This window comes from Oncorhynchus gorbuscha, linkage group LG10 (assembly GCF_021184085.1).
Source record: "Oncorhynchus gorbuscha isolate QuinsamMale2020 ecotype Even-year linkage group LG10, OgorEven_v1.0, whole genome shotgun sequence".
Taxonomy (NCBI): Eukaryota; Metazoa; Chordata; class Actinopteri; order Salmoniformes; family Salmonidae; genus Oncorhynchus; species Oncorhynchus gorbuscha.
This window is the reverse complement of record NC_060182.1, coordinates 34,719,475-34,744,016: the sequence shown is the minus strand read 5'-3', so window position 1 is coordinate 34,744,016 and position 24,542 is coordinate 34,719,475. Positions and strand designations below refer to the sequence as shown.

The 24,542-nt window shown below is 43.4% G+C and overlaps 1 protein-coding gene and 1 long non-coding RNA gene across 4 annotated transcripts in view; one reads left to right on the top strand and one right to left on the bottom strand.

The window, feature by feature from the left end:
* The window catches only part of LOC124045954, a 22,989-nt gene extending 5,656 nt beyond the window's left edge, over positions 1-17,333 (top strand). The window contains exons 3-5 of the long non-coding RNA XR_006840931.1: positions 5,653-5,726; positions 7,643-7,811; positions 15,087-17,333. This is a non-coding gene — a long non-coding RNA (uncharacterized LOC124045954). The remainder of the gene's footprint in view (positions 1-5,652; positions 5,727-7,642; positions 7,812-15,086) is intronic.
* LOC124045953 (solute carrier family 52, riboflavin transporter, member 3-A-like) lies at positions 13,170-24,542 on the bottom strand. Of its 3 annotated transcripts, XM_046365798.1 has the most exons (5): positions 24,353-24,542; positions 20,494-21,624; positions 20,146-20,269; positions 18,938-19,090; positions 13,173-14,554 (listed from the first exon to the last, which is right to left on the bottom strand). In XM_046365798.1, the coding sequence occupies exons 2-5, from the start codon at positions 21,510-21,512 to the stop codon at positions 14,375-14,377; spliced, it is 1,476 nt and encodes a 491-aa protein (XP_046221754.1). In that variant the 5' UTR covers positions 21,513-21,624; positions 24,353-24,542; the 3' UTR covers positions 13,173-14,374. The 3 variants fall into 3 exon arrangements, with proteins under 3 accessions (XP_046221756.1, XP_046221754.1, XP_046221755.1); XM_046365800.1 differs by lacking the exon at positions 18,938-19,090 and having other exon boundaries at positions 13,170-14,554; XM_046365799.1 differs by lacking the exon at positions 13,173-14,554 and having other exon boundaries at positions 17,396-19,090.

Sequence of the window (24,542 nt, the reverse complement as noted above, 5' to 3'; positions counted from 1 at the left end):
TTGCGACTGAGAGGACAGCATTTGTCTGTCAATGTGTTGACCACCGTATTCATCATGTTGAGGAATGATCAGATGATAAAGGTGTTGTGTCCTGTAAAATGTTGTCCAGACAGACTATACCTCCACTCACAAACAAGGGTTTTGTCCTTTGATTATCTATGTTCCACTTGTAGAATAGCAGACAGGTTTAAAGTGGTAAGCATTGTTAGGAAGAGAGTTTATGGTCGTTGCATTGCATTGACAATGGGGTGGAATATTACTTTGGTAATACCTCATGAGTAATTTTATTAATGATGAAATATGGAAATGTATTACTGCTGTGGTCTATGGATGGATGGTTGCCAAGAGGAATATGTGTGAGTGTGTGTGTGTGTGTGTGTGTGTGTGTGTGTACAGATGTAGGATCTTTATTTGAGCCAGTTTGCTACAGAAGGAAAATAATCCTGCCACAAAAACCAATGCAAATTATTAGGTGAATTATAATTCATGGAAAAATGTGTAGGGGTTGATACATTTTTCATAAGGGCAAATCAAGTCTGACATTTTAAAGTGGAAATTACAAACTCTAGAATACTTTTTAAACCTTGAATACACTTCAAGTTTGCATTTCCTCAGCAAACAAATAATCAAATTAAGATCCTATATCTGTAGGTGGTAATGCCTTTGCGGTGAGCTTGTTTTTTGCTCTTACTTTTTTAAGAAGATAACTCACCATGAACTGCCGCTGTACAGTAATTCATGACTCACTGAATATATTAGAGAAAGAATAGATGTTGTATTGCTGAGGATAAGGCAATCTTCCTTATGAAAGTGTGATCTCTGATAAAAGGTTATATTGCTGTTGCAGTCTAATCTTATTATTAAAAGTGGTGTTGATATATAATTCAAATCAATTCCCATTGTCACATTCTACTTAACTATATATTACAGATAGTGTGTTTCCTCATTTTGAGAAGAAATTAGTATTTTGGAACATTAAAGGCTAGTTATCTGTTATCTACAAGGGAACCTCCATTTCAATCTTCATGACAACTACCTATAAAAAAGGCTATAAAAGCTATTCAACCCCCCCCCCCCTAGACCCAGGTTTCTCCATCTCAACCTGTCCACCACTTCTAAAAATGTTGTGACATTAAGGTCAACCCATCTTTTGATTGTCCTCAGTGTATCTAGTTCACGAGTGAATGTATGAATAGCTCTATTGCTGAAATATGAATAGCGGACCAATTACTTAGGCCCTGATGGAGTTGGTTGCTCCTAGGAGAATGGCCTCTCCTTGTGTAACACCAATCATGTGCTTGTGTGTGTGTGCACCTCCCAGCAATCCTCATAGCATTCTCTCAGTAGTAAATATGTATTGAGAGGACAGAGGCGGGCTAATGAGACAATGTTAAAGTATGTGCTTGTTGTTACATGAAGCATTGGGAAATATTTTTTGAAATATTTTATATTCATACATGTTCATACATGCCTTTCATTATTAAACTCAGATTGGATGTGGTGTAGGCCTACATCATACACTGTAAAAATGGAAAGTCTCAAAACCCCATGGTTGTGTAATGAAACCATGAAATGTAGCGCACCTATTATGAGATCTGGTGTTTGGAGGGGGTTTGAATGTAATCCCAATGTAAGTGTTTTCAAGGAGCAGAATACATCTTATAACAGAAATGAGGAACTCTGAAACACCCGTAAGCGGTTCTTTAACCTGAATATTGGTGTTTTTACGGGAATGCTGTGAAAACACTTTTTGGGGTTTCAGTGCATGTAAAAGGTAACATCAGAACATGCATATATAGCCTAAATATGAATTGATGCACACAATGCAAATAGTCCGGGTAGCCATTTGATTACCTGCTCAGGAGTCTTATGGCTTGGGGGTTAAAAACTGTTGAGAAGCCTTTTTGTCCTAGACTTGGCACTCCGGTATGCGGTAGTAGAGAGAACAGTCTATGACTGGGGTGGCTGGGGGTTTTGACCCATTGATAAATCCATATTTATCAATGGTGAACTGCAGAATCCTCTATTCTTGCAGTTCAATCTCCTGTTAGTGCTGGTGGTTTAAACACTGTGCTTGACAATTCCTGCCAAAATGGTATAAAAAGGCAAATGATCAAGTACACAAAACAGTCTTAAACATTAAAACACTTCAGAAAAAGGGATCTAATTCTGCACTAGGCAGGATTTAAAACATCATACCGGTGTTTAGAAGCTTAGAAGGAGGAAACAGCATCAAAAAAGAGGTATCAAGTTCTGCACTAAACAGGGTTCGAAACACCAAAATAGTGTTTTCAATCTTTTCTGTTAGTTCTCCTAGTCCCACAACAGTTGATTAAGTGGCGTTACAACACACCATGTAATGTTAAAAATAATATCAGGATGATGTGCTTAAATAATCCACCAAAGTTAAGGTTTCGTCTCCTTCAAGTTGGTCGCAGCTCAGTTGCCACTAGTTTTGCTGTTACACGGCACTGGTTTTTTGTTAACAAATAATCACATTACATTAATAATGTCACATTAATTGTAAATACTGAGAAGTTGAGTCGAAACATCACTTCTCTAATGTGTCAAAACAGCAACAACAAAAATATTATCTCAAAATATAGCAATTAGAGATGAAGTTTCTCTCTGTCCCAGAGGAGCATTCACTGAGATGTTCCCAGAAGAATCCCTACCATCAGAAACCAAGCCAGTGTGGCTTGCTGGCACTAACAGACAAACAGTGGACATATGGCCAGTCTCCCATCATCTGCTCTGCGGTTTACGGCCCAGTAGACTGTCATTTATGTGGCCTCCAAGGAGCCAGGATGAGCCAGGATGACACCTGTTTGAATTCTCAATCAAAGGACATCTACCCTTACACTGATTTATGAAGTATGGTTGTTGGAGAAGATTTGCTAATACAGTAATGCTCTCTTTCTCCAGTAGTATTGATCCATCTTGCAGTGTACCCATAGGGCTGGCTTGTTAAGCCAATTAACAACAATAACTCTATCAAAAAGATTCATCTATTGAGCTTATTGAGTAGATCCTCAACCCTAACTTTCTATTTTGGTTTAGATTGTCCTTCATTCTCATTCTGCATTGTGATCCTTCCACTTCAAAGAATCCTTCCAGAGCCAAACAGATGTGTTGTTAAGGCTTGAGTCTGTGGCCTATAGGAAAATATGCCATATAGCCCAGAGGGGCAGCATGACCTGGATGTGGAATACTCTTTTGTAAGTGTCCCAAAATGCCTTCTCACTCCAAAGGCTATAAGATAAGAGTGGCAAGTAGCAAGGGGCATAATGCATACATTGGTAGTCTATGTGAAAAACAAAGGCTATAGAAATGGAAGAAGATAGTGTAGAAAGACAGTAGCGAGGGAATGGTGGCATATAGTGGAAGGGAGGAATGTGTTGTTAATACGGAGAATGAGGGGTAGAGGTGGAGAGAGAGGCAGAGGGAGAGTGAAAGAAAGAGGGAGAGGGAGTGAGTGAGTGAGTGAGTGAGTGAGTGAGTGAGTGAGTGAGTGAGTGAGTGAGTGAGTGAGTGAGTGAGTGAGAGGAAAGGAAAGGGAGGCAGGGAGAGGGGGGAGAGGCAGATGGAGGCAGGGAGAGAGAAAAGGAGATGGAGACGGGGAAAGGCAGATGGAGGCAGGGAGGAGAGAGGGAGAAGGGAGAGCATGGAGAGAGAAAGAAAGGAAGAGTTGTCTCTGACTGACCTAAAGGTCATAATGACAACAGGTTTAATATGATTAATCATGCAAGGCTAACACACAGCACTTACAGTAATTTGGCAGCAACCGCACAACAGCAAATATAATTATTTAATGTAAAAATAACTTACACTTGCCCAAGTCATCTGTATAATCTATTTGGATCATTGTTGTGATGATAATCAACTGACTTTTCAAGCAGACTTTCAGTGGGACTTTAGTGGTTAATCCACATTTCAGTTTACATCCAGAAACTTTCTGGTCCCTGGTAAAAACCTAGGCTTTAGATCAGCAGGCTAACACTTTCTTTTGGCACACCAGAGACCCAGGTTTCAACCCAGTTGATAACATAACCCAGTCGGTCACATCAGCAGAGTATGCATTAGAACCTGGGAGAAACTAAGCAGAACCAATCTCTCAGGTTTAGAGTGTCCCCCTCAGGCCACAGTGTGCTTCGTCAAACGTCAGTGACAAGGTCTTCCAGCCTTCACCTCTCTCTGACAGATGAATTATTCATAAACAACAGAGAGTCGTTGGTAGGGGGCTGGCTGCTAATTTCTCAATGGGATTGTTGTCTGTCCTCACTAGCATTTGCTGAAATGCATGTTTGGGAGGCACACATTTAAATAACTTGTCAAGATATCCCCCAATGCTTTTGATTATCTATCCATAATCATAAACAAAGTTCAAAATGCAATCTATAAATGCTGTGAAAGAAAACAGGATCAAGTTAAACTGTTAGATAAACTAATAGGGCATTAACTCTCAAGGCCATTGTCTGCTCTGCTGGACAGTGTGAATCTAGGCGCTGTACTATAGATATACTGAGTGCACTCTTTCCCCACTGGATTCATTCAGCAACAGCAGAGCAGGTCACTTTAAGGGTTGGGGACTTTGCCAATTGTCGTCATCAAAGAGAGTGTGATTATGTTCTTGTCCTTTTATAGCTGGCACCGAGCCATGGCAGTATGCAGATGTCAAATTAGCATATTACATTATTTCATACATCCTATATCTATCCACATAATGAAGTAAATCATAGTAAAGTGAGTGTGGCAGGGAAAGTGAACATTATCACAGAGCAACATGAACATAATACATACTTTGTTTCTTATCTTCAATAATTCTGCTTATAGGCATAATGTTTCAGGAATTGAGAAGGCAACTAAATAAATGAATGAGAAAGTAAATCACCGAACCTTGAAAAGACCATTCACATTTTATTGAGCGCTCAAGGTCCTCTGTTGGATACCAGGTATCAAAGTTCACCATTTCAATCAGAAAGGTGAAGACCACGCAAGGACATTTCCCTTGAACTGAGTCCAAATAGACAGCTTAATTCATTGATCTGGCCATTAATGCAAAGCACCACTGTCGTCAGGCGTGGGCTGGTGGATAAACCAGTACCTGTGGTCCTGTCCCCTAACCTGTTTAGAAAGAGGCATACACGCCACAGTCCAAAATCACAGCAAACCCTTTTGGATCGTTGTTGAAATATTTTTCTTTCAAAGACCTATACATTTGTGCTGTGTGACACACACACAGAACTTCCCATTCAAAGCACACTCAAGCCATACAACACAGCACCATCAAAAGCCTCTGACAATGAACACTATAGGAGAAGATAACACCAGCAGGTGCTCAAGGACAAAGAGGAAAACTCTGCCTCAGCAGAAAATAACAAATAAAGTTATGCAAGGTAAGCTACGGTTTTGGGATGTTTTCCAGATCAGATGTCTCACTGTTTTTTTACCAGGTAAAATTGTGCAGAAATAAAGTGGGACTTGGTGGCTGCATTCCAATGGATGTCTAAGAATGAGTTTGTGCCAACTACCGTCTCTGTGTAATATGTTACCACCATCACTCACTTCAGACGTCAGTTCCATAACCTGGGGAGTGGGAGAGATCTTAAACCCGAGGGAGGATAATGAAAGCCTAACTATCTATCCCCCCAGATGGACCACCCTGAGGCAGGGCCCTGAGTAGAGGGACCTGTGAGAAGGTGGAACTGCCATAGGACTGAGATCAGGTGAGCTTTAACACAATGATGCCTCCTGCTCTTTTCTAGTAAACCCATATTAGCCCCCCAGACAAACTCATGTGAGATGTAATACAACAGTGGCATCTGTGGCAGAAAATGGCCCAACTACTGAGAATCTGGATAATGACATACCGTAGCAAGACCATTTGTTGCAGATATAATCACTGTTGCACATTCAGCGGCTCTACACATTGGAAATGGGGTAAATAATTAACCAACTGTAAGCACACCAGCTGAGACGTTTCACTGTAACCTATATAACCAAGGGACAGTGTGTTATTATATAATTTCTTCCATCCAAGCCACATTTCCAAATCTGCTTACATGCGCTTCCCCTATCGAAGTGTTTTGCTACTTCCATTATGCACTATGCGCTAAATATACCACAGGTCAATATAGTCTACCAGTCTAACTGTCTAGTCTGCCTTCTATCCACCATTCGTAGTGAAAATAGTGGTAGGTGGTCGTTTGTCCAGATCGGCAATGGGCTAACTAGCAATCATACCACAACTAAAATCATTAAAAACGGCAATTAAAAATCCACGAGAACAACGAGAAATAGCTGATAGGCAGCGAAGTGGCCAGGTACGTCATTGCGCATGAAAGAACATTGAAGACGTGAGACACGCAACTCAAAAAGCTCCCCCATTGATCTTGTTTAGGAACAATTAAATTATCTCGACTAGCCTACAACAAGTGAGTACAAAATTATCCTCTAGGCTGTAAATGGCAGTGAATAATGACATTTGAATAACAGCGCAAAAGTCCTGTGATTTGAACATTTAATTCAATTTATTCCATATAGGTCAGTTGTGGGTCTACTCTCAACAATGTATACGTTCTAGAAGGCATTGTAAACAAGTCAGTCTGGCTATAATTTCACTTCTGATACTGAGATGCGCTGTTCGTTGCAGATCATAATTCTCCCAAGTCGTGCTTTAATAATGTGGCTCTAAACAGTCCCAATTATTCTGGAAAGCTTACTGCGCACATAGGACCTGCTTCAATAGTCCGCAACAGTGGACACGTCATAATACCCATAAAAACACGGAAATGTTCGCAATGGTTTTTCCGCCATTCGTTTTTCACGTCGTGAATTTTACAACAAATTCGAATAAATTGTATGTTTGGTGTAGGCTTACCTTGGCGTGACGTTTTGATAGCCGTGTAATTCTCTCTTGGACTAGGTACATTTGGTATATTTTCACCTCAATTTACTTCCAAAAATGTGCAATACTAATTATTGATAAAAGTTAAATATTTGCGCGGTTATCAAAACGTAATGCCAGGGTAAGCCTACATGAAACATAGACCTTATATACAGTAGTTCTAAAATCCCATATGGAAAAATGAATGGTGAAATAACGATTGGAACCATTTCCCGGGTTTTATGACTCATACGGTGGTACTCCATATAGCCAAGCCTTCAATATTGGGGACAAGGTAGGGAGGGATGTATTTTCTGTTTGTCGAGATTGACATAGTCTATTTGATTGTGGTGTTGAAAATGCTAACCTTGATGTTGAAGCGCCCGAAGTTTGTATGCTTTGCTTATTGGTTGTATGGTGCATTGGCACCATACACCATACAAATGAATTGTCCCACCATTTCAGGGGACCAAAAGTATTGGGACAAATTCACTTATATGTACATTACTATTAAAGTAGTAAAAAGTTAAGTATTTGGTCTCATATTCCTAGCATGTAATGACTACATCAAGCTTGTGACAGTAGAAACTTGAAAATATCCTCAAATTAAAGCTGACAGCCTGCACTTCAACCTCATAGTCATTGTATCATTTCAAATCCAAAACTCTAGATTACAGAGCCAAAACAGCAATACTTTTGGAGCTCACTGTAATTATAAATATACCATCCAAATGTTGAAAATCTGATTTCCTCTAGCTGATGATTGTCTGCAGCTGGCTTTGATCGTAGTGTAATGACACAGGCAGAGAGCGTGAGTAGTCGAAGAACCACCAACCTTCTGGCCCGTAACCATGTGTGGCATCAAACTGCCACTACAAAAACATGCTGTAGTGGCAACGTCGATATCCACATTTATAAGCACAAGGTTGGTACAGTTATTGTTATTTGTGGTCGTAAACATTATTTTGAGCTAATTCAATGGGGGAGGGTGTGCACATTTAATTTACAGTGCGGGGGGGTCATGTGAAGTCCAATTTGTAAGTCGCTCTGGATAAGAGCGTCTGCTAAATGACTTAAATGTAAATGTAAATGTAAGATGTTTTTTACCTTGGGAAGGGGGGTGCATTTGTTTTCGAACCGTCCCTAATATTACTACAATGGCCTGGTTGAGGACATATAATTCAGCAGACGAGTGGTTTGTTTACAGTACCAATGGAGCTGAACGACTTGATTAGTTTAGTGTTAGCTAGCTACATAGCTGTCTTTGCTGTCTTCGTATCATCGTATCCAAGATAATTGTGTTGTTTAGGTTTAGAGTGTGTAGTCTTAGAGTGATTATCTTAATTTACCGAGGTTAGCTAGCCAGCTATTTGTCGTCCTTAACGTAGGTGACTCTGCTAGCTAGCCAACGCTAGCCAACGTCTTCTGTATAGAACTCAACTACCCGGTCGCATTCACAGGTTGTATCACATTTTCACTTCATTTCATTACAGTACAACGGTTTGATTTGTTTGATCGTAGCTAGCTACTTAGCTAGCTACATAGCCGTCTTTGTATCAAAGATAATTGTTTAGTCTAGAGCGATTTTCTAGGTTCGCTAGCCATCTATTGTCGTTCTTTTAACGCAACGTAACGTAAACACTGCTAGCTAGCCTGCTAGCCCCCGAATAGCAACACTGCAGAAACTATTACACTCAACGGAACGACTTGATTAGTGTAATGTCAACAACGCACCCACTGCCAGCTGGCCTACTTCAGCAGTACTGTATCATTTTAATCATTTTAGTCAATAAGATTCTTGCTACGTAAGCTTAACTTTCTGAACATTCGAGACGTGTAGTCCACTTGTCATTCCAATCTCCTTTGCATTAGCGTAGCCTCTTCTGTAGCCTGTCAACTATGTGTCTGTTTATCCCTGTTCTCTCCTCTCTGCACAGACCATACAAACGCTCCTCACCGCGTGGCTGCGGCCACCCTACTCTGGTGGTCCCAGCGCGCTCGACCCACGTGGAGTTCCAGGTCTCCGGTAGCCTCTGGAACTGCCAATCTGCGGTCAACAAGGCAGAGTTCATCTCAGCCTATGCCTCCCTCCAGTCCCTCGACTTCTTGGCACTGACGGAAACATGGATCACCACAGACAACACTGCTACTCCTATTGCTCTCTCTTCGTCCGCCCACGTGTTCTCGCACACCCCGAGAGCGTCTGGTCAGCGGGGTGGTGGCACCGGGATCCTCATCTCTCCCAAGTGGTCATTCTCTCTTTCTCCCCTTACCCATCTGTCTATCGCCTCCTTTGAATTCCATGCTGTCACAGTTACTAGCCCTTTCAAGCTTAACATCCTTATCATTTATCGCCCTCCAGGTTCCCTCGGAGAGTTCATCAATGAGCTTGATGCCTTGATAAGCTCCTTTCCTGAGGACGGCTCACCTCTCACAGTTCTGGGCGACTTTAACCTCCCCACGTCTACCTTTGACTCTTTCCTCTCTGCCTCCTTCTTTCCACTCCTCCTCTTTTGACCTCACCCTCTCACCTTCCCCCCCTACTCACAAGGCAGGCAATACGCTCGACCTCATCTTTACTAGATGCTGTTCTTCCACTAACCTCATTGCAACTCCCCTCCAAGTCTCCGACCACTGCCTTGTATCCTTTTCCCTCTCGCTCTCATCCAACACCTCCCACACTGCCCCTACTCGGATGGTATCGCGCCGTCCCAACCTTCGCTCTCTCTCCCCCGCTACTCTCTCCTCTTCCATCCTATCATCTCTTCCCTCCGCTCAAACCTTCTCATACCTATCTCCTGATTCTGCCTCCTCAACCCTCCTCTCCTCCCTCTCTGCATCCCTTGACTCTCTATGTCCCCTATCCTCCAGGCCGGCTCGGTCCTCCCCCCCGCTCCGTGGCTCGATGACTCATTGCGAGCTCACAGAACAGAGGGCTCCGGGCAGCCGAGCGGAAATGGAGGAAAACTCGCCTCCCTGCGGACCTGGCATCCTTTCACTCCCTCCTCTCTACATTTTCCTCCTCTGTCTCTGCTGCTAAAGCCACTTTCTACCACGCTAAATTCCAAGCATCTGCCTCTAACCCTAGGAAGCTCTTTGCCACCTTCTCCTCCCTCCTGAATCCTCCGCCCCCTCCCCCCTCCTCCCTCTCTGCAGATGACTTCGTCAACCATTTTGAAAAGAAGGTCGACGACATCCGATCCTCGTTTGCTAAGTCAAACGACACCGCTGGTTCTGCTCACACTGCCCTTCCCTGTGCTCTGACCTCTTTCTCCCCTCTCTCTCCAGATGAAATCTCGCGTCTTGTGACGGCCGGCCGCCCAACAACCTGCCCGCTTGACCCTATCCCCTCCTCTCTTCTCCAGACCATTTCCGGAGACCTTCTCCCTTACCTCACCTCGCTCATCAACTCATCCCTGACCGTTGGCTACGTCCCTTCCGTCTTCAAGAGAGCGAGAGTTGCACCCCTTCTGAAAAAACCTACACTCGATCCCTCCGATGTCAACAATTACAGACCAGTATCCCTTCTTTCTTTTCTCTCCAAAACTCTTGAACGTGCCGTCCTTGGCCAGCTCTCCCGCTATCTCTCTCTGAATGACCTTCTTGATCCAAATCAGTCAGGTTTCAAGACTAGTCATTCAACTGAGACTGCTCTCCTCTGTATCACGGAGGCGCTCCGCACTGCTAAAGCTAACTCTCTCTCCTCTGCTCTCATCCTTCTAGATCTATCGGCTGCCTTCGATACTGTGAACCATCAGATCCTCCTCTCCACCCTCTCCGAGTTGGGCATCTCCGGCGCGGCCCACGCTTGGATTGCGTCCTACCTGACAGGTCGCTCCTACCAGGTGGCGTGGCGAGAATCTGTCTCCTCACCACGCGCTCTCACCACTGGTGTCTCCCAGGGCTCTGTTCTTGGCCCTCTCCTATTCTCGCTATACACCAAGTCACTTGGCTCTGTCATAACCTCACATGGTCTCTCTTATCATTGCTATGCAGACGACACACAATTAATCTTCTCCTTTCCCCCTTCTGATGACCAGGTGGCGAATCGCATCTCTGCATGTCTGGCAGACATATCAGTGTGGATGACGGATCACCACCTCAAGCTGAACCTCGGCAAGACGGAGCTGCTCTTCCTCCCGGGGAAGGACTGCCCGTTCCATGATCTCGCCATCACGGTTGACAACTCCATTGTGTCCTCCTCCCAGAGCGCCAAGAACCTTGGCGTGATCCTGGACAACACCCTGTCGTTCTCAACTAACATCAAGGCGGTGGCCCGTTCCTGTGGGTTCATGCTCTACAACATCCGCAGAGTACGACCCTGCCTCACACAGGAAGCGGCGCAGGTCCTAATCCAGGCACTTGTCATCTCCCGTCTGGATTACTGCAACTCGCTGTTGGCTGGGCTCCCTGCCTGTGCCATTAAACCCCTTCAACTCATCCAGAACGCCGCAGCCCGTCTGGTGTTCAACCTTCCCAAGTTCTCTCACGTCACCCCGCTCCTCCGTTCTCTCCACTGGCTTCCAGTTGAAGCTCGCATCCGCTACAAGACCATGGTGCTTGCCTACGGAGCTGTGAGGGGAACGGCACCTCAGTACCTCCAGGCTCTGATCAGGCCCTACACCCAAACAAGGGCACTGCGTTCATCCACCTCTGGCCTGCTCGCCTCCCTACCACTGAGGAAGTACAGCTCCCGCTCAGCCCAGTCAAAACTGTTCGCTGCCCTGGCCCCCCAATGGTGGAACAAACTCCCTCACGACGCCAGGACAGCGGAGTCAATCACCACCTTCCGGAGACACCTGAAACCCCACCTCTTTAAGGAATACCTAGGATAGGTTAAGTAATCCCTCTCACCCCACCCCCCCTAAGTTTTAGATGCACTATTGTTAAGTGACTGTCCCACTGGATGTCATAAGGTGAATGCACCAATTTGTAAGTCGCTCTGGATAAGAGCGTCTGCTAAATGACTTAAATGTAAATGACTTAAATGGAGCAGCAGATATTATGCAAATATGATATACAGCTATACCTGGCTGTCAGATATCATACGTCATCTGTCTGTGATGCTTGTCCGTAAGACAAGCCCCTTGTCTCTGTTGGCTGCAAATATCAACCAAGGGGGTCTCCCCTTTATCCTCTCTTTTCTCCCCCTGCACTGGTAAACACAATAATAGCCGTGCTGTGTTCCTATGTGCTCCATGTTAACACTGTGGCTGTCAAAGGCCATCAATCCCCTTCAAAGGGTGACGGCTCTCTGAAGTGGTCTCTCTGTAGTGGCCATTTTCCACTTGACTGGCCCCACAGACAAAGGGCCTATAGCTCAGCCTCAGCCAGGCTTGGCAACTCCCAGCAGCTGTGCCAGACTGGTCAAGGGGGGTAGGGTGCTGTAGGGGAAGAGGGGGGGGGGGGGAATCCATGCAACGAGAGAGCTCTCAGTGTTAAAGGGGGGTCAAAATCCCCATCATCATATGGGTATCCAAAAGGGGCATCCAATATTGTTGCCCCAAATCATCCCTTACTGGACCCATCAGAGTAGCGATCAATAACTCAATGCTTCTATTGTTGATTACCATAGATATAAAAACTAGTTTTACAGGGAATGGTCATAATGCTTATATAGCTAAATCTTAACCCATGATCATCACATCGCCGTGTGGGAAATGGTTAGCTAATTCTGCAGGTGGTCCACAGAAAGATCAAATGGTCCTAGGTAATGGAAGCCGGTCACCATAATCCACAGGTCCTTTGACCCTTATGGGATCTCTCACCACATTACTGCTTGCAGTACAGTATGCTGCTTGGTACTGTCCATGGTCTCCAGAGTCCGCTGCTTTATTGAGCACAGCCTGGCATGTCAACTGTGCCACTGCATCAATGCTAGCCTGGCTACTCATCCTGTACTCATTCATGTAGCACAGACAGCCAATGCCTCATCACATAACTCGGAGCATTAGGAACAGAGATTTGTGTCCCAAGTGGCACCCTATTCACATAGCGCTCTGGTCAAAAGTAGTGCACTATTTAGGGAATAGGGTGCCATTTGGGACACATGTCAGGGAAGCTATACATATAATGATATCATTTATAATGAATGAAAGTTGTGTCAACATCAACATCAGGCCCAGTCAGGTGAGGTTCAACCCAGGAACTAACAGAGGAATCAACATTTTCACAAATAATTTCTCTATGTCATCTCAAGGTTATGGGGCTGGCAGTCAGGTACCATGAACAAGTCAATTACCTTTGAATTGCACAGTACAATGCAAAGAAGCACTATGAGGATTTTACTTTATATTCCTGTTATCTACCATTTGTACCTGTTTATGGTTACAAAATGAGAAAAAACTTTTCCCAAACAGTGATCATCAAAGTGCCGTAAGAATTTAACTACAGTCCAAATCACTGACATTTTAGTAAACATGCTTTCAGACATCCATGAAGAATAGGTGAAACATTTGTCTATTTAGTTACTCACTCATGAGCACTCTTCTATCAACTAGGTAAGTGTAGTAATTAGCTCTCTACAACAGCGTAACAAGTTTTCCCCTCCTCCCTGCTGTGCATCTCTATCATTGGTCCCCACATATGGCACAGTCAGCCCCCAGAACAAAGGGTTCCCAGAGAGGGGGTTGGTGGGTGCATGCTGACCCCTGCAGAACCCCCTGCCACATTGACAAGCAGGAAGCATTTACATATGCTGACAGACTTGTCCCTTCCAAGAGTGGAGCGGTAGGCACTTCATTAAACCAACATCAATATCGGCTGATGGAAAAAGAAGAGCAGGCATGAGCACTGCTGTCTACAGGGAGAGAATATAGGGAAATGACAGAGGGCTGTAACGTTCAATCAAATTTTATGGGATAGCATTATTTAAATAGAAATTGATAGGAGATGGGGCGTACTTATTGAAGTACTAATGTCTGAATATTTCCTTGTGTGTCTGTCACTTGATTGTCTGCATGCATCAGCAATTGGTTTCCACAAGCTGTTCACCTGAATATCAGCTGCCAGCATTTGTCTCCATCTGGGTTTGCTCAAGCAAAAATGTCCCCATGCAAATTTCCCCCACATTCTGGATTTTGTTGACGTTTTGACAAAACAGCTTTATAATTTTACTAGGCTAATTATGGTACTTTTTAGCTGGTTAGTAAATTTGAGTATTAATGTTAATCGTGAATTCTTAAATGACTGTTGTTTTACCAACTTTACAAAGGGGATCATATAATCACAGTTACAGTGTCAGGCACAGGTGACATATCTGTGGATTCAGCAACTAGTCAGATAGGATATTTATTTAGAGTGGTGGTTTAGAGTTCATTGTGTCATAACTCTCTGAATTCATCCTCTGATTCTGTTAATTAAAGAGGGTAAATTCCCTATTCAATTTGACGCGCTGCTCATTTAGCTGGGAGCTGGGAGGGGAAGCGGCTGGGTAGGGTGGTGGTTCAGTGGGGTGTGGGTTCGTTTGGGTGTGAGGGTAGGGGTTCTTTATGGGTGTGAGGGTGGGGGTCCACACTGGGATGTGTCGTCCCGACCAGATGGGCCTCTCAGTGGCGTAGTAAGTGGAGTCCTCGCATGGCAGGGGAGACTGCAGGATCTCACAGGACCAAGACAGGGAATCCAGGTGGCCGTAGCCCCTCCTGTCCAGCTGGAGAAGCGATGGGCCATCTGATGAAAATGATACACTTTTTTATTTTGCTGCTGCTGCTTTGTGCTGCCTTGTCAATGCCTCGCCACAAAAGCCCAGGCCAATCAAGGAATTCAGCTAATGAAGCTAGCAGAAAACCTCTTAGTTGCACTGAGATATTCATGGTCGTTGTGAAGCAAAGCGGAACGACATTTGCATGCAAGATGCAGTGAATTGTGCGTAACAAGCTGTGTAAGTGGCCAAAACAAAAAAAGGAGCTTTTATATCAAATAAAAAAAGAAATTCTGATTCATCTTCAACTTCATGTAATACTTTATCTTAAACTACCTTTACATTTTTCTTTTACATGATATAATCCACTAATGATAAAATAGCTCAGGCTTATTCATTGTCAACAATGTGAGTAAACCACTGCAGTGATTTCAGGAAAAGGCGGTTTCCTTTCCTCAATTCCAAGAGAGAAAGTCACATCTGCTCTTAGCCTGATCCTCAGCTGACCCAGAGGCAGGGTGGGGATAATCATTGCCCTCTTTCGTTTTTGTTTTTACTCAGTGCCGGGGTCAGCAAAGCTCCCAAGTGACCAGCGACAGGGCCAACAGCCAACTGACTGCCTACTCTACTCTGACCTCCCTTCATTAGTAACCCCCTCCCTGGGCTTCTCCTCAGACCTGGGGCTGCTGGGGGGACCTATTTGTGGTCCTCCACTCGTCTGAGGGGAAGGGGATAGCGGGATAGAGACTGAAGGAACAACAGCTGCTGATGGGGACATCACGCTTCCCATGGAAGAGCAGCATCCTCCTGAGAGAAGGTGCTGTAATCTGCAGGAATCGAATTCTCAGTCATACATGATAGCCACAGTATGTCTCGAAGCCACATTGTATGTGAGTGAACACATGACGTTGAACATATTGACACATGACGTTGTGTGATCTGTATTGTATTTACAAAAACAATCAACAGTGCAAGTCACATGATGATCTTACACGGAAAGCTCTTGAAAACTTTCACAGACACACAAAAACATAGAGATATTAAAGTCGTTATACAAGCAGTGTTAAATGGACAAAGTGTAATTAAATGTACTTTGTGTTCAGAGAATCTGCTGGGGTGCCAGAGGAATGCAAAGAATTGTAGGCACTTTTTTCTGAGACGGTATAGTGATGCCATCATAAGTTGCAATGGGAAACATTTACACACAGCAAACAACCCAGTGGGTTCACTAGTAGCAATACAAGGTGACATCATCTGTCTGATAAACAGTCTTGTGTCTGTTTAATAATTTATTTAATAAGGTGTTATTTACTTAACTGACTTGATTTTGAGTGAATCTGGATTCTGCTTATTCCACATATTTAACTTGGTTTAAAATAATCATACATGTATGAAAAAAGTCAACCATCCTAAATTGGTTTAGACATGATTCTTCTGCCCCCTGGCTGTGGATATAGAGAAATATAATGTCTCCTATTGCCATGGAAGTGTTTGTCTTAACCAATATATCCGTTAAACAATGTAAACTACGGTTTGGTGCCATTATTGCTTAAGCAATCTCTATTTGGCACAACATTTGAAAACAATGTAACTGAGAATCAAAATGGCATGCCCATACTTCAATGTTTCACTATAACGCCTTGCGATCTTTGAGAGTAGCCTTTTGCATTCCCCCCCAATAGTGCAAATGTGGAATCTGTATCCTTGCCGTTATCAAGGACAGTAATGGTTTGAGAACACTCCAAAATTTGAAAGGCACATTACAGGCAACTCCTTTTTTTCTATATGTACAACTTAGGTCAACTATGCTGGTCTAGAGTCCCTTGGGAGACCCAACTACTGAACCTGGACTCCCAAAGGGGCTGATCTCTATACTATATAAACAACTTTTTGAAAGCTCATATTCTGAGCGAGCCATTCAAATGATTATGGTCCACAGATCTAAGTGAATATGAACAACCCTTTAACTCGAACAGAATATGAAAAATATGACTTTGGCATCCCATAATCCGAACCATCACCTTATACATTGAAGTTTGTTAACAGATTGTATTTAACACCAATGAAACATTTTAAGATGAAATTTGCCCCGACTGTTCACTGTGTCCCCTAAATCAGGTAGGCACATTCCTTCATAGGATGTGTGATTGCCCTGCAGTTAAATGCTTCTGGGTCAAAGTTACTCCATTTCAAAGTGCATGAATGTAAATATTCAATGCTTTGCATCTACTATGTTACTTAATGACTCAATAAATCAGAGACAATTACTGCTGTCAGGCAGCACTGCCAGAAAGAAAGATGTTGGCTCTTATATGGCATTCACCTCACTCTCTCCCAATTCGCCAGTGGATACAGTTACTATTATTACTATTAAGTTATAACATTAGAATTATCAACAGTGAGAATGAATGGTACGTGACAAAGAACAATTGAGGCCTTGAAAAATATACTTGACTCTGTAAACCTTTGCTCCTTTAACAACCTCCACTGTTCTGGGAAGGCTTTCCACTAGATGTTGGAACATTGCTGCGGGGACTTGCTTCCAATCAGCCACGAGACCATTAGTGTGGTCGGGCACTGATGTAGGGCTATTGGGCCTGTCTCGCAGTCAGCGTTCCAATTCATCCCAAAGGTGTTTGATGGGGTTGAGATCAAGGCTCTGTGCTGGCCAGTCAAGGTCTTCTTGACAAACCATTTCTGTATGGACCTCACTTTGTGCACAGGGGCATTGTAATGCTGAAACTGGAAAGGGCTTCCCCAAACTGTTGCCATAAAGTTGGACACAGAATCGTCTAGAATGTCATTGTATGCTGTAGCGTTAAGATTTCCCTTCACTGGAACTAAGGGGCCTGGCCCGATCCATGAAAAACAGCCCCAGACCATTATTCCTCCTCCACCAAACTTTACAGTTGACACTATGCATTGGGGCAGGTAGCGTTCTCCTGGCATCCGGCAAACCCAGATTTGTCAGTCAGACTGCCAGATGGTGAAGCGCGATTCATCAATCCAGAGAACGTGTTCCCACTGGTCCAGAGTCCTATGGCAGCAAGCTTTGCACAACTCCAGCTGACGCTTGCCATTGCACATGTTGATCTTAGGCTTGTGTGCGGCTGCTCGGCCATGGATACCCATTTCATGAAGCTCCCGATGAACACTTCTTGTGCTGACTTTGCTTCCAGAGGTAGTGAGTGTTGCAACCGAGGACAGACGACTCTAGTGACTCCTTGTGGTGGACCGGTCACCTGCAAGCTAACTGCACATACACTGCTGCCATCTCGTGGCGAAATTATCTAAGTTGCCCCTGGGCTGGAATTTATGGCCTTATGGCCTTTCTCTTGCATTTCAAAGTTGATGTTACAAAAAAATAAAATATATATTTTTTGTATGATCTTTTACTAAATCTAATGTGTTATATTCTCCTACATTAATTTCACATTTCCACAAACGTTAAGTATTTCCTTTCAAATTGTATCAAAAATTTGCATATCCTTGCTTCAGGTCCTGAGCTACCGGTAGTTTGATTTGGGTATGTCACTTTAGGAGAAAATTGAAAAAAAGGGTCCAATCCTTAAAAGGTCAAGGCATGCCTGCTAATTGAAATGCATTCCAGGTGACTGCCTCATGAAGCTGGTTGAGAGAACGCCAAGAGTCTGCAAAGCTGTCATCAAGGCAAAGGGTGGCTACTTTGAAGAATCTGACTTTTATTTAACCATTTTTTGGTTACTACGGGATTTCTTATTTCATAGTTTTGATATCTTCACTATTATTCTACAATGTAGAAAATAGTAAAAATAAAGAAAAACCAATGAATGAGTAGGTGTGTCTAAGCTTAACTATTAAATGATGTGAATTTGTGCATGTAGCCTACCCCAACAACAACATTTTAAAATGAATAAAGATTTTGTCCAACAACAACAAAAAAGTCTACAACACAATAAAGATGAAAAGATTGAGGCTATTCACAGGAGGTATTTCAAAGGTGCTTGACCCACTTACTAGGGCAGGCATTTTAAACAATCATTGCTAACCTTGAGCGTGGGTTGTGAATCACACTTTATAAAACATTTTCAAATATTAATTGAGCAACATTTTGAAATGTTATATTTTAGTCCATTGATCCAGGTGGATTTCTCTCTCAGAAGAGAGTGCCCTTGAAGGCAGGTTCAGAGTCCAATCTCTAATCTTGTCCAGTCATTGTTCATTCCCCACATTATTCACACACCACCCCAGTTAGTATAAGTACTTGCCGGTACTAGTGTCCTTTCCTGGGAGTGTTCTATGAGATGGGCCATTCTGGCTTGGACAAAGCTACTTACCCGTGGTTATGTTAGTGTTTTAGGAATAGGTCACCATCATAAAGGGCACTTGGTGTTACAGAAGTCTCCTGACTGAAACAGGTTGTAGACATTTACCAGTGGGAACATGATGGCAGAGCCTAGCAGAGAGCCTGTCTGTGCCGCTGCTCCACACCACACCAGGGCGCTGTGGCTCTCATCTCTGAAGATGACACCCACCATCACCTTGACATAAGACAGTATCCCTGTGAAGAAGACCCACGACAGCACCTGAGGGTTTCAAGGTAACATTATCAGCAATGTTCCCTCAAAGAAATGTCATCGCTAAGCAAATTTCAGGTCTGCTGAAATTTCTGTGCAACTTCCGGCACACATTTACTGTGAACACTCAGGTTGTACCCACTTTAAGTTGATGTTGTACAAACAGTCCCGTTCAAAGGGAATGGCACAGATCCATATATGGCAATTGTCAATTTGCATACAGCCCTACTTCAGCTCTGATTGGTTATGGCGCACCGGTCTGTGTAGAGTACATGCCTGAGTCCTGCCTGGCAATGCAATAGAATCCTAACTCTACAACAAAATCTCTTGCATAGTTCGTTTTGTTTCGGTATGTTGCAGTTGAAGCTCACATCCACTACAAAACTATGGTATTTGCCTACGGAGCAGCAAGAGGAATTACCCCCCCTAACTTCAGGCTATGCTCAAACCCTACACCCAAACCCGAGCAATACGTTCTGCCACCTACAGGACGGCAGCTCCCACTCATCCCAGTCAAAGCTCTTCTCTGTCCTGGCACCCCAAAGGTGGAACCAGCTACCCCCCTGAAGCTAGGACAGCTAGGACAGCAGAGCCCATTTTATGAAAACATCTGAAACCATACCTCTTCAAAGAGTATCTTAAATAATCCCACATCAGCTCCCCCAAACAAAAACATGTGCCTTTTATAAACTAATACTCACACTTGACTACTCCCCTCCTGCTCGCACTGACTTTGCTGATAGCTACTTTATTGAGGAAAAATGGATTTACTATAACTGAGATATGTGGTTGTTCCACCTAGCTATCTTAAGATAAGTCTCTCTGGATAAAAGCGTCTGCTAAATTACTAAAATGTAAATGTTATCTCGGTATAGTTATTGTAGATCATTGGTATTCCAGAAAAGAATAGGTGATAGCATCTTCCAAACATGACAGCAACAACTTTGTCACTATTCCTTTTCTGCAATAACAAGGATCAATGAACTGACAGAGAGCCAACCCTTTCTTAGAAAGTGTCCCTGGACTGAGACCTACAGTATCTCTACAGGTGGTGTGTTACTCACTATGATGGCTTCTCCTAGTGCGGAGCCTTGTAGTAGTGGACATGGACTCATGGTGGCCATTGCCATGTTGTATCCTCCAAAGACTGATCCAATGAGACACAGTACACCCAGGAGCACTAGTGACCTAAACAGAGACTCAGAACAGGAACTGGTTAGGTACCTGTATCTGAAGTAAAGACATTCTAGATAACCACAGAGATGGTGATGGAAAGCTGAATTACTTGATCATATACTAGTATATGCCATATTTTGTTTTACCTTAGCGTGCTGTAAAATGTGTCAACCTTTAACAGTGGAAAACTATTTCAACCATAATAATCCATTTATAGAGAGTTACTGAGGTTTTACCTTTTAGGAAAAAACATGGCGACTATACAGGCCACTGGATTGGCACAGGATGCCAGAGCAGCCGACAGGTGATATGCCAGGTTACCGTAGGGCATACAGGAGTATGTCTGCACCGAGGTCAAGAGGCCGTTAGTCGCCCCATTCACCCAGACCACCATGAAATAGATAAAAGTTAACTGAAAAATAGAGTGGCCTGATTTAGCCAGCTGTGGCCTGGCCTGACCTGATTCCTCACTGTGGCATTTTGGGTTTGAGTTCTCCCCTTCAGTCACTGCTCCATGGTTGTCTAGTCCGGAGCAGACTGACGCCACTGTGTCAGTGTCTGGAACCAAGTTCTCCGTGGACAGTTCAAAGGTACGTGGGAGCCTGTTTAGTGCAGAGAATGCTGCCAGGCTGATGCACATCATGGACGCCAGGAAGAAGAAAAACACCTCGGTGGAGAAGTTGGGCGGTAGAAACTGGGTCTGGACAATGTACATATCCTCTTCAGTGAGGTTACCAGAGGACTGAGTGGCATTCACACACTTGGCCATGCCGACGCCCTGGCCGAGAGCCACCAGACCAGGGATAAAGCCACTCAGGCCTTCTCCAATGAAGTAGGTGGGGATGTAGTGGGCTGGTAGCTGCATCATGAAGGGCAGGAAGGTGACAGAGGAGGTGCAGTCCACCAAGGCCAGGAAAAAGGTGAGGATAAAGAAGGCTGTGCTCCGAGATGCCGCCGCCACCACTGTGGTCTCATCCCAGTAGAACGCCAGAAGTATACAGGCCAGGACACCTATGGACAACACACTGTAGATGGCAGCTCTCTCCTTCAGACGGCCCGGACACAGCTTGTGCATGAGAGTGACCAGCAGAGGCCCCAGGTTGGCGAGCTGGATGATAACGGTCAGGTAAGATGGTAGTTCCCAGCCCTCGGGGAGAGTGTTAACGATGAGGGGGAGCTCCACCCACAGGCCATTAACAGCCACCCAGGAGCCCAGGCCGAAGCAGCAGGCCAGCACATGGATCCGCAAAGACATGGCTGTATTGTTGCTGGTCTCAGTCAGGTCAGGTGAGGTAGTCTTCTGGAGGAATTTCTGATCTGAAGTGAAGACCTCTCTGAACAGTTTCAACCCGGCCAGCCTTCAGAGCCTAGAAAGAGAGGAAATATCGAGATACCAGTAATACTGAAAGACATTGCTGCTAAAACGATAAAATTACAGTGGGGCAAAAGAGTATTTAGTCAGCCACCAATTGTGCAAGTTCTCCCACTTAAAAAGATGAGAGAGGCCTGTAATTTTCATCATAGGTACACTTCAAATATGACAGACAAAATGAGAAAAAAAATCCAGAAAATCTCATTGTAGGATTTTTCATGAATTTATTTGCAAATTATGGTGGAAAATAAGTATTTGGTCACCTACAAACAAGCAAGATTTCTAGCTCTCACAGACCTTCTTTAAGAGGCTCCTCTGTCCTCCACTCATTACCTGTATTAATGGCACCATTAATGGCACCTGTTTGAACTTGTTATCAGTATAAAAGACACCTGTCCACAAACAGTCACACTCCAAACTCCACTATGGCCAAGACCAAAGAGCTGTCAAAGGACACCAGAAACAAAATTGTAGACCTGCACCAGGCTGGGTAGACTGGATCTGCAATAGGTAAGCAGCTTGGTTTGAAGACATCAACTGTGGGAGTCTTTCAGCATGACAATGATCCCAAACACACCTCCTGGGTAACGAAGGAGCGGCTTCGTAAGATGCATTTCGAGGTCCTGGAGTGGCCTAGCCAGTCTCCAGATCTCAAACCCATAGAAAATATTTGGAGGGAGTTGAAAGTCCGTGTTGCCCAGCAACAGCCCCAAAGCATCACTGCTCTAGAGGAGATCTACATGGAGGAATGGGCCAAAATACCAGCAACAGTGTGTGATAACCTTGTGAAGACTTACAGAAAACGTTTGACCTCTGTCATTGCCAACAAAGGGTATATAACAAAGTATTGAAATAAACTTTTGTTATTGACCAAATACTTATTTTCCACCATAATTTGCAAATAAATTCATTAAAAATCCTACAATACAATGTGATTTTCTGGATTTTTTTCTCATTTTGTCTGTCATAGTTGAAGTGTACCTATGATGAAAATTACAGGCCTCTCTCATATTTTTAAGTGGGAGAACTTGCACAATTGGTGGCTGACTAAATACTTTTTTGCCCCACTGTAGATTAAGGATCAAATGACTAGGACAATAATTATGCTAGTAAAAGTATTAATGTCAGTACTGTAGTACCAAATCTCTCTGAAAGGGTATATCAACTGGTAGGCATTGACCTATAGCCTGGACCATCAATAATGATTAACCAAGAGCAAATATCACATTGTTATTGTGGGCTTACCAAATCTGTTCTTAGTTACTGAAAGTGCATTCCTATTGTCATTGGAATTTGATCTTTAACTTTTAACCAAACAGCTTTTTACTGTGCTATTTTACACTTTAGTCATACAGGGTGAAGCAACCTGTTATAAGCAGATCTATTTAAACTGATGCTCTCGGCTGTGTTTAGACAGGTAGCCCAATTCTGATCTTTTAATTCACCAAATTAGTATTTTGACCAATCAGATGAGCTCTGAGAAATATCTAATGTGAAAATATCTGATGTGATTGGTCAAAAGATAATAAAAGAACATCATAATTGGGCAGCCTGTTTGTGCCCTATATTTTATGCACAGGGTGTTGCTCAAGGGTGCAAATGTCACACTTCACACTTTGAAATGACTGGTTTAGTTATTTAGTTACACTGATTACCTCAAAGTCAAGAACATCTACCTAACTGTTGAGCTGGAGTAGTGATTATCAGATGTATTGTATTTTAAATGAATACACAGATGAGACCATTGAGGAGACCCATGAAACCTTGAGACAATACTCACAATATAACAGATAAGTATTTCAGTCTACTCTACACAGTCGCATGTCAACCAGCTGAAGTCATTTTCACTTCCCTAACACATGGTCTAGAAATACAACATGCCACAAGGCAGTGAGGGCCAGCCTGGCCAGCCAGATGCCTGATGACCACCTAGATCACACAGGACACACAATTCAACTCGTGACACTGACACTCCAAACCGTGAACTGGCTCAAGCTGCTGAACATCACATGCTGTTCCCAAAGTGGCAAATGTTTCATTGTTGAACTAGAAATTATATCCGTTTCATAACAACCATTGTCTGTTAAGATGCATTTATACGTAATTCAGAATGACTATATATTCTCGAGACTCATAAGCATAATTTGCACCATGCTATTCTTGGTTGTGGCTTCTCAGCTATTGGTGCTATTAGCCTTTGCATTTTCACATGACCACCTATACCCAAAACTCTGTATTAAACGTTTACTTCGACCGGATCCTGGAACTCAAGTCTCTCCTTTTACCTTTACAAAGTCAACTTTGCTACTGCACAATGCCGGTCTACACGACTCGTTTCCTATCTCTGCTAGTGAAAAAATCAGACAGGCGTTTAGCTTTTACGCAATTTCATGATATTGGGCCTAACAAATTAGACAATGTCAGAGCCAATACCATCACATTCTGTGTATCTTCCTGGCTAACAAAGCCCAGATGTGTTATAGTAATTCACACAAATAATATTTTAAAGTGAAGGGAGTGCAAGAACCTTAACTTCATATTGAACACTATTATTCTTGTCAGAGGAATAGATCATCAGAATCTACCTGAAAAAGGCCTCCTTTACAATATATGAAATTGATACACTTAAGCTTTCATTTTTGTTCCATTGCTTGACTTTAGAGCACAATACAACCATTTTTAAACAACTCATAGGAATCAAGAAGATTCAAAATTGTACTCACAGGTTTCTTGAGCCACTGGGTGGATGCCCTATTGAGGAATCCAACTTCCTCCCTCTCATCCCATATATAGAGCTTTTTTGGGACAATGTGACCAGCTTACTCTCTCCTTCACACGCAGGCTGGAGGATAAACTAGGAAACTACTGCCTTGTGGGTAGTTCAGAGTCCAGTCCAGCAGTCAGCTCCACCGT

What these genes read in the sequence shown, in the direction of transcription:
- LOC124045953 (XM_046365798.1), bottom strand. Translation starts at nt 21,512, where the DNA reads ATGTCTTTGCGGATCCATGTGCTGGCCTGCTGCTTCGGCCTGGGCTCC. An exon ending in GCCATGTTTTTTCCTAAAAG is followed by an intron (nt 20,270 to 20,493) that starts GTAAAACCTCAG and finishes GTCTCTGTTTAG; the next exon opens with GTCACTAGTGCTCCTGGGTG. An exon ending in CACTAGGAGAAGCCATCATA is followed by an intron (nt 19,091 to 20,145) that starts GTGAGTAACACA and finishes TGAAACCCTCAG; the next exon opens with GTGCTGTCGTGGGTCTTCTT.